General features: G+C 41.8%; 1 protein-coding gene across 1 annotated transcript in view; it reads left to right on the forward strand.

Annotated features, from left to right (window-relative positions):
* The window catches only part of reck (reversion-inducing-cysteine-rich protein with kazal motifs), a 76,312-nt gene that overhangs the window by 48,381 nt on the left and 14,806 nt on the right, over positions 1-13,125 (forward strand). Inside the window, exons 15-19 of the mRNA XM_084033800.1 lie at positions 4,488-4,610; positions 5,462-5,633; positions 8,739-8,928; positions 10,030-10,240; positions 10,362-10,435. Of these exons, the coding sequence (XP_083889926.1) occupies positions 4,488-4,610; positions 5,462-5,633; positions 8,739-8,928; positions 10,030-10,240; positions 10,362-10,435 (770 nt within the window). The remainder of the gene's footprint in view (positions 1-4,487; positions 4,611-5,461; positions 5,634-8,738; positions 8,929-10,029; positions 10,241-10,361; positions 10,436-13,125) is intronic.

A 13,125-nucleotide genomic window follows, 5' to 3' on the forward strand; every position in this document is an offset into this window, starting at 1 on the left:
ATGGCTTCCTGTGAAGAGGAGAATAACATTTGGACACAGAAGTAATATGATTATAACACAATATTCAGCTCCTACAGTCTGTTAGATGTGTTTGTTGTACAAGTTGTTTCCTAAATGGAGATCTGAACAAACACACAGTTCCTCCTCAGAGATGAGGTATCAGGTGGAACTGTTGTACATGAAATCATCATGGAACCACAAAAAAAAAACTAACTTAAAACTTACGTGTTCATATATGGCCCATATGAACTATTTGAGGAGTATTAAAGGTATATGTGGATTATGGTGGATATTTCTGATCTGACACTAGATCAGAAAGCTGGAAACTGTAAAGAAACTAATTACAACACATGCTAATTAAAGCAGACTAAATGATCAAATACCATTGGTAAGGGTATGTCATTTAATAATTCCCATAGACTGTAGTCATGGTGACGAGATCCATTGGTTTGTGGACCACGCTTGAAGCCTCGAGTTCAGCTTTTTAGTGACACAATCTTAGTACATTTTTTAAAAAACAAACCAAAATGTTAAAAATAACTTTCATGAAGTTAAAACAGTATGAAAGGGTTACAGTCTCAAGAAGAAAACATGGAGGATTCCTAGCATGGATAACGCTGCAGTAGCACCCTGTCAATCAGCAGGTAGCCCCGCCCCTAAAGCATCCCCTGCTTTCTGGTCTGGTGGACTCTAAATGGACCAAAATGTACTAAATGAACATCATGCTGGATTGAAGAAGACTTGAAACTAGAGATTGAGACCATAAACTCATGTTTACAATGTTTACTGAGATAATACATTAAGAAGTAGGGTCATTTTCTCATAGACTTCCATTCACTCTGAGTTGAAGGCCCTCCAGCTTTGGTTTTCTCAGAGATTGCTGTGTCTGATAATTGCCACTCATTATGTCATTGCAGATTTTGACTTCATGTTACAGTCATCACTTTCTTTCATTCCAACGTTGACTTTGTTCGTAGCTACTATACTCACAAACTGAATTCATAGGCTGCAATCAATCTTTTTGTACTTTTTGTGTACTTTTTAGACAATTCTATGCTTGATGATTGAATGTTTCTGAATGAAACCAGTTTACAAAGAATCAACTTTACTCAGTCTTCTTTTAAAATCATTTCTGTTGTTCTTGAATCTTCCTTTGTTAACCATGCACACAACTCCCCCAGTCACTCTCTTTACCAAACCCACATCCACGTGATTCTGTTCAAAAGTCCTGAAGTCGAGTCAATAAAGAATTCAAAGTTTCTTTTGACATTTCAGCTGCTTCCATGATGAACAGCTACACCTGGAAATCAGCCGGTGTAAATACATAGAAACAACCCATCTCTAAGTAAGTACTATGGGTTTGTGCTAATCTGCGTTTAGGAAACGTTGGGTCATTTCAGCTTGATGATGACCTCTGGCTTCCTGTCTTAGCTGCTTGGACAACAGAACAGCGCAGTGATTGGATTATTATATATTCCTTTTAGACGCAGCACTGCAGACTTGTTGGACGCAGGATGAAACTGCCTGCAGGGGGAAGCCTCAGGCACAGTGCACTGCACTCATCTTTTTTCATCCTCATTTGTATTTACACCGCGCTGCATCTTATTTCATCATCCTGTCATTTCCTGTCATTGTTAATACAGTCCCCTGGGGGGCACCAAAGTCCGAAACGTTCTAAATGATCACGCAGCGGCTTTAACATGTTGTATTCAGGAAACATTGACTCTCCGTCACCGGCTCAGGTTCCTCATCCACCGAGGTTTCTTGCTCTTCTCGCTTTGCCGTTTCACCTGCACTTCTGAGGAGGGGCAAGCTGCTCCGCTCTTATTGAAGACAGATGTCGGCTTTGATTGCACTCATGCTGTTGCTTCGTGTAGAGCCAGAAGTCTGGGATGGACTCAGAATAAGACTTACTTTTGCAGAATCCTTAAGAGCTTCTTCTCTGTTTGTATTTCACATAGCAGTTCACTTGTTCTTAGCAGTGGAGCGAGAGAGAGAGAGAGAGAGAGAGAGAGAGAGAGAGAGAGAGAGAGAGAGAGAGAGAGAGGTGACAATCATAGGTAGCCAAGAAGTAGACATGCTTTGTCTGTATCTAATCCTCTTTTTAAATGTGACTGTCGTCAACAAGGTCAGGCATGTTTTGAGCGATGTGATGCTTGTTGTTACCACATCGTATTCATTATAGCACCTGATAGCAGATGGACAAAGGAAGAGCTGTCAGCTCTCTACAGTAGGTGATCAGTTGGAAGCGTGGCAAAACAGCTCAATCCAACAGTTAGAGGTTTGATTTGTTTGGATGAAGGTGAATAAGTGGGCAGCACTGGCTGAGTGCTTTATTGTTGACGAAGCAAGAAGTAAAAGTGTCTAGTGTGGCTGCCAGGGAGCCTCGGAGACGAATCCCTTATTTGCATTCCATTAGTTCCATGCATTTATTCGTTATCCTCTCAATCACGTATTGTCTCGTTTCACCGAATACACACAAACCAAAAAATGCTGCCGCATAAAGTCCTCTAAATGAGAAGTAGGGCTTTTAAAAAGTTAACTTTCTCCGGTGGAACGTGAGCAATAGATGGATTGTTTGTGCAAATATTCCAGAGGCTCACCCAGAATTTTAAATGGATGCATTTTTTATGCAACAGAAAAGAAGTGCAGCCGGCAGGGCAGTGATGCTGGTAATAAATCATTGCTCTCACGAAGGAATCAGTAGAGCACTAGGTGTGTCTTATTCATACTAATATCTAACTCCTCTGACAAACACCATCTCTAACAAGCAACCAATGTGTTGACACTGACAATATTGAAGAACAGCTACAATTACAGCTTTTTAATTAGAATTTCAAAATGAATCAACATGCTTGAGCTCTTTAAATGAAATTATAATATTGAGGAGAGTCTTCTCAATGGAGAACCTCGACCTGCATCAGAGCATGTGATTAGGACAGACCGTCGCCCTATGTCCCTATGTCCCCCTCTAGTTCTGATCCGGTACCCCTCCCTCCATGAGTCTAATGCATGCCCAAGCCGACCCAGAATCCATCTGTGTCCTACACTCTGATCTGAGTGGAAAATGGAGCGATAATGAGCGTAACGGCTTATCGATTATACGCCATGTCCAGGTCAAGTGCTGTGCTTGTGAGCATGAGCAACTGTAGCGTGCCTAAGCACACCTCCCCAACCTGCCGGGCCGAGGAAGTGAACGTGTGATCACGGTATGGATCGCCTCATGTGAGTGCACCCTGAGATGCAGACTTCTGAGTCCCGACCCGAGGAACTGGCTCTCCTGTGTTGTGCCATTCACTTATGCAGCGGTTGTTTAGTTTCCCCTTATGAACAGGTCTGGTTATTCCTCACTGCATCGGGCTGCATACACCACATTGTCCAGATGGTTTCTGGGTATTCGGTCCTGGGGGTGGATGAGCGTTTTCCTCAGGGTCTTGCTTGGCTTGACGTGTTGAATATCCTCCTGAGCTTCTCAGACACCCGCATTCATGGAATGACAAAGTTGTTGCCTTTTTTGTTTTCTTCTCTGTCTGTGTCTCTTTGTTCCGTTGATGAAAGCCCACTTTGAGTGTCCACACGCTTTTAGAGCTCCATGATGTTTTTACTCTTCTTCCTTTCACTCTTAAAACACTTGTGGTTAGATTTAGGGCCCAGTGCTGGCAAAAATGTATCATGCCAACCTTTTTTCTCACCTGTGGGTTGAACTGCTGAGCATGAACCAGGCATGAAAACCAAATGAACAAAAAGGTACAACCCATTATATACAGCCAGGTGGTTCTGTGTGAACAAGAAGTAAAGCCAAAGCTGATGTACCTTAAATTTGCATTCTCTTTAGGGGCCATCAGGGGGCGACTCCTGGTTATAATAAGAAGTCTGATTGCATGGACATCTGTGAGAAAACGGTCCTACTTCTCTCTTGATGTATATCTCAGTAAACATTGTAAACATGAGTTTATGGTCTCAATCTCTAGTTTCAAGTCTTCTTCAATCCAGCATGATGTTGATTTAGTACATTATGGTCCATTTAGAGTCCACCAGACCAGAAAGCAGGGGATGATTTAGGGGCGGGGCTACCTGCTGATTGACAAGTTGTTACCACGGTGTCGCTACATCTGCTACCACGCTACCAATGCAATTCGCTACTAAGATGACTTTAAAACTTAGCTGTAAAGTTGCCCTTGAATTATGAAGCTTCACCCCAGAATCCAGGTTAGGTTGCTGCTCTGCTGCTTGTCCACCCATTGCTCCTCCACACTCCAAATATGGTTTCTTCCATATGACCATAATTCCACAAAATCCAAAAATGCTTCAAAACTGTCGTCCACAAACCAACGGGTGACATCAAGACGACTATGTTCTGACATGCAGTCTATGTCTACGCCAACAGACTGACTGAAATCAGTAACTTTGGAGGCCGGGTCCTTTGGAATGTGAATCATTACATAGAGTAACATGGTGTTAACATGTTGTTATGTTGTTACCACCAGGTCATGGGACGTCTTTCAGGATCGACTGCCACACCTGTTACTGCTTCGCCGGTGACATCATCTGCTCTACGAGAGAATGTCTCCCCTTCGACAGCTCCGACGAGGACCGCAGACACTTCACCGGTCCGTCTGTGTGTGTGTGTGTGTGTGTGTGTGTGTGTGTGTGTGTAACCCATTTTAGACTACCTTTTCGTTGTGGGAGTAATCGTCTGTCTATAAGGGGCTTGTGTGTGTGTGAGTGTTTGTGTGTGTGTGAGTGTAACATTACTTCACTTCATCACCCTTTTATAAATGATGTTCATCGTTTGTCCCAGCTGTGTTGTTGCCATCTGATTCTCAGTGGATTGTAGATGAATTGAGTCCATAAATCAGCTTCTTTCATAAACACCAGATATCATTAGTGACGGAGACCGAACAGAGCTTCTGTGTGTGTGTTCCTGCAGATGCATTCATCTTCATTGGATAGGTTCTCTGTGGTTACTTATGATTTAGTTTTACTCTTTTTTATGCAATAAATAAATGTTGAATCGTTTAGATTGTGGATGAAATCGACACTGCACAGAGGCTTTTTGTGGCCGTTTTTTATGGCTCTAGCTAACTACGTAGGAAGATATCCCCATTCCTAATCCAACCCTATGATTGGTTGACACTTTCTCTCTTGTTAGAACTGCCATCGATGGGCACAACCCCATTTGAATCGATAAATAAATCAGAAAAATGCCTGGCTAGACTCGTTAAAATTGGAATTTGGTCGTATCTTTATTCCCTAATGTGGAGCAGAATGAGCCCAATGATGGTTTATTACGTTATGTGGTATTTTTGTAGCTCTGGTCAGCGGTTCTATCGCTTATGTTATCATTGTTCTCACTGAAGTCATTACTGTGATCTAGGAATGTGGCCACATCGCTGAAAGTAACTCCCACAGTCACACTGGAATACTTCTCTCTGTCATGCCGGTTCATGTCCCCCTCCAGGCCTTCCCTGTAGTTGTCCAGACCGCTTCGTCCCAGTCTGTGCCTCCAACGGGCGGACCTACCCCAGCGCCTGTGTGGCTCGCTGTATGGGCTTCAAGGACCATCAGTTTGTGTTCGGCCTGTGCCGCCTCAGCAACCCCTGCACCGGCAAACCCTGCCAGAGGAACCAGAGGTAGGTCCTCTCACACCGAACGCCCACTCATCAACACTAACGTTCTTCTCTTTGGCCTTTTGAGTTCACACTTCACCACAGTGCAACTTCACATTGAATTGCACACCAACGCGGGGCTGTGACGAGCAACAGTTCAACCCTAATTATAGATTCATATTCAAACACTCGCTCTCTGGTCCAATTGACTTTTGGAGGCGGGGATGGAGTAGATATCGGCTGTCTCCACTCCACACACAGCACTAGAAATGCCTGCATGCCGGGGGCTGTAAATCCTCGGGCGCCACCCATTCTGAAAAAGTGAAGCCAATGCTGAAGTGCCTTAAACTTGCAACTTGTAATAGCTAGCTGCGTATGTTTCTAATGTTAGCAAAAGACAATAAACATACATTATCCAATTACAACCCAATCTGCTTTGATCCGTCCACATGACAACTCCTGTCCAGAATACAGGAAGTGGTCTCGTCTTTTTTTAATACTTCTTTTTTCATCCTTAAACACACATAACCAAACATTTACAAGATTGAGGAGATGTTTATACACTTGTTTTAAGTTATATTATTTACGTCTGACCCAAACCTTACTAAGAATGACTTCTTCAGGAAGTAATATGAATTACATATACATAAGCAACACCTTAAATACCTGCACTCTCGTTCCCCAAATTAAATGGAAACTGAACCTGCATATCACCCAACATAAAACAGGTGTGATAGGAATGTTAACGTGTTTGTGTTGATAAGTGGGGTTCAATGACTACAAAGCCCTTATCAGTATAAGCTCTGTTCCCTTTACATTCACAAATCCTTCAACCTACATCTTAACCCTCCACCCAAACACCCATCATGTTTAAATCCTGACCGGGATATAAATCTGAGGAAATACAGACTACATATATTATCGGCCCCATACAAAGAGAATTCAGAATAGTATTCAAACCAAATGCAGTTGAATCTTTCTGTTAATTATCTATTTAGCTCAACTACAGGGAGCTCTAAAGGCTCTAAACGCTGCTGTGAAAAGTATGGATTAGGAAAGAGGATATGAATTGAAGAAAAAGTCCAGTATGTGTGATCATAATTAAAGGTAGAATAAGTGAATGTCTCCCTGTCCTGCTTTCATGGTCCTTTAATGTTTCACCACCACAGTGATCACAATGAAACTCTTGCTGGGTCAGTGTTCCTTGTTTCAGCTCCTTTGCCTTCTCTGTTTACTCGCTGGAAAAGTTATTGTGGACCTATGGGAAACAGATTTCCTTCTTTTACTGACTTGACACACATTTGTCCTTCTCATTCGTTAAAAAAGATTCTGTGTGCATTCCTCATTATGGTAGTATTCCTACTATACTATACTATAATATAATATAATATACTATACTATACTATACTATTTATACTGAACCCCCCATTGCCCCTGATTGCGCCATCGATGTGTGAATGTGTGTGTGAACGGGTGAAAGTGATTGAATGTAGTGTGAAGCGCCTTGAGTAGCTAGTTAGCTTGAAAGATGCTTTATAAATGCAGGTCCATAATGACATGAAATGTGTCTATAATGTACTAAATGAACATCATGCTGGATTGAAGAATTGGATTGAAACTACAACTGAGGTAATAAATCAAGTAGGATCATTTTCTCATAGCCTTACGTGTCATCAGACACCTCTTTCTATAACCAGTAGTGATGTCCAAATGAAGCTTCGTGAAGCAGTTTCTTTATTTTCTGAGCCCAATAGATGGCGCTCTCTGTTCAACAAAGGGTTGAAAGCAATGGAAATATATCGGCCTTCAACCCTTTGTTGAACAGAGAGCGCCATCTATTGGGCTCAGAAAATAAAGAAAATGCTTCACGAAGCTTCATTTGGACATCACTAATAACCAGTGGAGTCGCCCCCTGGCAGCCAGCAGAGAGAATGAATGCTTATGCTTAAGCCACATCGGCATTGGCTTCACTCTTCAGAACCTGAGGTTACTGAAATAATATATCGTGCTGCGCTAGCAGTCATTCAAACACTCGCCAGGAACCTTTAATGTGAAGCATCTGCAGGAAGATTTAAGTTTGATGAACAGCAGCTTAGCGATGTTCAAAAGTACAGCAAAGTAGAAGCAGTTGGAATTGTTTAGAGAATGAAAATAACATTTCTGTTAAAAGCAGACGTAGCTCTTCTTAGCGACCGTCCTCTGTGTTCGGATTAGATACCGCTAAATGTCTTGACAGTAATATCCACATAATGTTGCTGTGTGTGTCACATGTTTCAGTAAGAAGATGATAAACCCACAGGAGCAGATTCACCACCGTCACTCACATGATGACGTCCGTTACCCTACAGCGTACAAGGTCTAAAACTCTTTTCTTGGCTCTCTGTGCAAACACAGAAGGCGCACACACTTACGAATGGAGGTATATATCCGGGGACTCAGCGGTTGCTATGGTGACAGAGCAGGGTTTCTTTGTGTGTTCAGAGGGAAGAGGTTTGCTCTTTTGATTGCACCTTTTCGGTGTGTGTCGTTTCTCTCTTCCGTTGTGTGAATGTGAGTTGTGAGCGGCGTTTATGGAAACTCAAGAGGAGACTTCTGTTTTCCGTGCCAAATGTTTATCATTTCACAATCCATATCTCTAAAGGTCGTCTTCTCAAAATGAGTTTTTCCTCAGAGTCTGAGCCAGAAATCTCCTCTTCAGCAGCACTTACATCCACTGAACTCTCTGCTTTCATTCATGTCTATATTCTGAAGGTTCTTGTTCTTAGATCAATCATATTGATATAGCATTAGCAGTGGGCTTCTTATCTGTCTGCTCACGTACATAAAGACATATTGTGCAGAGCCCAACCAATACTTTGGCTGCAAAAAAAAAATCACAGGAAAAAAAAACAGGAGTATTCTTTTTTAATTTCTTCTTATTCAATTATAATGTTGCCGTTCATGTATTTTATCATTCACCTTGTTTTTTCCTTTTCCTTTTATTTTCTCTCTTTCTACTGGCCAAACTGTAATGATGCCATGTAAGAATCAAAAAATCTTCAAAAAATCATGTTGTATAATTGGCATACTGTGTATATATTCTATATATATATATGAATGGTTCAAGCTCTAATATGTGTGTGTTTCCAGGTGCATCTCGAAGTATCGCGTGTGCCTGAGCGACTCGTCGGACTGCCTGCAGTATGAGTGCATCGGCCGGCCGGCAGCCTGTGATAAGAGCAGCGTGGACCCGGCCTGCGACACCGACGGCCTGGTCCACCCCAGTCTGTGCCAGCTGCAGCAGGCGGGGAAGACCCTGGCTTACATGGGTCACTGCCAGGTAGGCTCACGTGGACTCAGGGGGGCGCCGGTGCAGTACAGACCTGAACCCAGAACGGTGCTGAGTAGCACTCAGCAGAGTGCAGCTGTTCCTCAAGTTGAGTAACTCTCCTCACATCTGCACCAGTGTGAGGACTGGAAGAGTTGAAATCAGATGAGTAGGATGTTGATGGTCATTTCACCAGTGGACCTTTGGTCAGTACAGCGTTGTGTTCAAACATAGCTCTGTATGTGAATATTTCTTGATTATGAATCCAGTGACAATTTATAAATATCATGACGTCTCCACTTTGTCTACATCTGTTCAGGCTGAGTATCTTTCAGAAAAGGACCATGCCAGTGCCAATACCAGTACCCTTAAAGTGAAGCTGGGATGAAATGTATGCCATAATCCAATATCGTTTTCTTCCTGGACAACAAAATATGACGTGTGCTTACGTCAGCTAGAACCGGCCAATTTCAACCAATAATATCATGACATTCATCCATCAATCAATCAATCTGATACGTTTTGCAGCACAGAGCTCGAGAAGGCGGTGATCTTATCGTTTCAACCATCAAATTAATTTCCTCCCGCCTGTCTGTCCTGTTTCACTCTGGATTACGTCACAATCCAGAGGACAGATAATGCTAAATGTCCTTTCAGCTCCACTTTAAAGTGATACTGATGCCCACAGTGTACTTCCTTCCATCCCCACCATGTGAGTGGATGTCTTGAATTGCTTGATATGCCACCACCAGCATGTTAACTTTGATCAGATGCCACAGAACAGCCAGCATTTAGATTATTCTATTGCACATTATACAACTGTTTTCATGCATTACTAGTGAGCTGCTTCCCAGAGCATGAAACCTGATATTCTTCATAGTCGCCTTTTATTTTAGCCAAGAAATATCCAAAAGGAGTGAATAGGTAGATCACATTCCTGCTCCTCCTCATCCATCCATATCTATATATAAATATATATATATATATAAAGATATAGATAGATAGATAGATAGATAGATAGATAGATAGATAGATAGATAGATAGATAGATAGATAGATAGATAGAACACATATTCACATATGAATAAGTTGCTTGTGGGGCTCTGTTCTCAGGATGCCTGCAGGAAGCCTCAGCAGGTTTGTGGCCACAATGGTGAAACCTACAACACGGTGTGTGACGCCTTCTCTGACCGCGTGGCTGTGGACTACGAGGACTCCTGCCACGCCGTGGGGGCCGTGTCCGACGTGGCCCCCGACTCTGCGTGCAGTGTGATTCCCTGTCCCCGTCTGTCCACTCCCGGCTGCCAGCCCGTCACCCCACCTGGTGAGTGCTCCGCCACACTCTGTTTTAAAAGGAATTTGTATTTTTGCAGTGATCGCCTTCCCTCGTGACTTGTCTGTGGAAGTTGAGTTGAAGTAATCCATGACCTCTGACCTCTTTCCAGGAGCCTGTTGTCCGATATGTGCCAGCATGCTGCAGATCCTCTGGAACAAAGAGCAGATGAACACTTTCTCTAAGGTACAAATGGGTGGCTGCCCATCACACTTACATTAATGAATTCTTAAAATAATTCATGTGAAACCTACATTCAACAGTGTGCTGGATCCATCTGGTGCTGGTGTCATCAGATGTAATTACACATGTTGGGCACTAGGGGGAGCTATAAAGCCAAAGAGTCCTCTGCTGCAGCTACAGGTGCACAGAAGAACAGTTGCTGAAGGACAAAGTACTGTGACGCACAAATAGTGTTTCACTGTTTGTGCTTTACAACACAATGTTTCATGTTTTTTTCGATGTGTCCACATAAACACAGACACACACACACTGTGAACTTTCAAAGCAATTCTAGTGTGGCAGAGTAAATTAATAGTGTAGCCTTCGCTTGAACTGAGCCGCGGATCGCAGGTGTTCTGGATATAGACCGGTGCCAATAAAACAGCATAAGCAGCCAAAAGCTGTATGATACTTCGATATAGATATAGATAGAGATATATAGAGAGTTCTCCATGTTGTAGTGCTGTCTGAATGTATTGGGAGGACTATTATAGTCTATAGTAGGGGTGGCAATATGGCCCTTAAAGAATATCACGATATTTCAGGGTATTTAGGCGATAACAATATATTTGCCTAAACCTGAAAAATAGGTTGTTATTCATTTCAAGCACATACAATTGCAACAAAATAATTGTCATCCTTTTATTTGTCAAAGTAAGCGTAACAGTTTGCCTTGAAATATTCAGTAAAAACGAAAAAAAACAAATATTGTTGAGTTAAGTTTCAGTTTAGTCAGTAGCAACTTGAGTTTGTAAACAGCATTAACTCATTGAAGTAGCTCCTTTTTTGGGAATTCCTTCTTCTGCAGTATTGTTTTCACTCATGCTTGATGTTGAATGTTGTTGAGCTGCGTGACGCATGTGAGCGTACGTCCGCAGCATCACAGTGTGACGGTATTACGCCAACCAATCAGAATATAACGATATGTTGTTGTTGTTTTATCACGTAATAGTCCTCTATATAGTCCTCTACACAGTCCTCTATATAGACCTCTACACAGTCCTCTATATAGACCTCTATACATAGTCCTCTATATAGACCTCTACACAGTCCTCTATATAGACCTCTACACAGTCCTCTATATAGACCTCTATACATAGTCCTCTATAGTCCTCTATATAGACCTCTACATAGTCCTCTATATAGACCTTTACATAGTCCTCTACATAGTCCTCTATACAGTCCTCTACATAGTCCTCTACATAGTCCTCTATACAGTCCTCTACATAGTCCTCTATACAGTCCTCTGCATAGTCTTCTATATAGTCCTCTACATAGTCCTCTACATAGTCCTCTATACAGTCCTCTACATAGTCTTCTATATAGTCCTCTATACAGTCCTCTACATAGTCCTCTATACAGTCCTCTACATAGTCCTCTAAACAGTCCTCTACATAGTCTTCTATACAGTCCTCTACATAGTCTTCTATACAGTCCTCTACATAGTCTTCTATACAGTCCTCTACATAGTCTTCTATATAGTCCTCTACATAGTCTTCTATACAGTCTTATACATAGTCTTCTATATAGTCCTCTACACAGTCCTCTACATAGTCCTCTATACAGTCCTCTACATAGTCCTCTACATAGTCCTCTATACAGTCCTCTACATAGTCTTCTATATAGTCCTCTATACAGTCCTCTACATAGTCTTCTATATAGTCCTCTATACAGTCCTCTACATAGTCCTCTACATAGTCCTCTATACAGTCCTCTACATAGTCCTCTACATAGTCCTCTATACAGTCCTCTACATAGTCTTCTATATAGTCCTCTATACAGTCCTCTACATAGTCCTCTATACAGTCCTCTACATAGTCCTCTATACAGTCCTCTACATAGTCTTCTATATAGTCCTCTATACATTCCTCTACATAGTCCTCTATACAGTCCTCTACATAGTCCTCTATACAGTCCTCTACATAGTCTTCTATATAGTCCTCTACATAGTCCTCTACATAGTCCTCTATACAGTCCTCTACATAGTCCTCTACATAGTCCTCTATACAGTCCTCTACATAGTCTTCTATATAGTCCTCTATACAGTCCTCTACATAGTCCTCTATACATTCCTCTACATAGTCTTCTATATAGTCCTCTACATAGTCCTCTATACAGTCCTCTACATAGTCTTCTATACAGTCCTCTACATAGTCTTCTATACAGTCCTCTACATAGTCTTCTATATAGTCCTCTACATAGTCTTCTATACAGTCCTCTACATAGTCCTCTATACAGTCCTCTACATAGTCTTCTATATAGTCCTCTACATAGTCTTCTATATAGTCCTCTACATAGTCTTCTATACAGTCCTCTACATAGTCCTCTATACAGTCCTCTACATAGTCTTCTATATAGTCCTCTACATAGTCCTCTATACAGTCTTCTACAAAGCTTCTTAATGTGTGCTTATAGCCTTTAACAAACGGTAGAGTCTGGTCGGAGCCCTATAACACATTCTCAACCCAAAAGGAAATGAATAATCCCTTTAATGAAAAAGGAAATGAATGATCCCTAACTCGCCCTGAATAACAACGATTAGAGAGATGTACAAAAGATATATTTCAGTTGAAATTTCTTCTTCTTCTCTCTCATTAAATCTCGTTGTTTAAGTAGTTAACAGTAGCTCCAGCTGTAGCAGCTACAACAGTAAC

This window comes from Eutrigla gurnardus (genome assembly GCF_963514095.1).
Source record: "Eutrigla gurnardus genome assembly, chromosome: 18".
Classification (NCBI taxonomy): domain Eukaryota; kingdom Metazoa; phylum Chordata; class Actinopteri; order Perciformes; family Triglidae; genus Eutrigla; species Eutrigla gurnardus.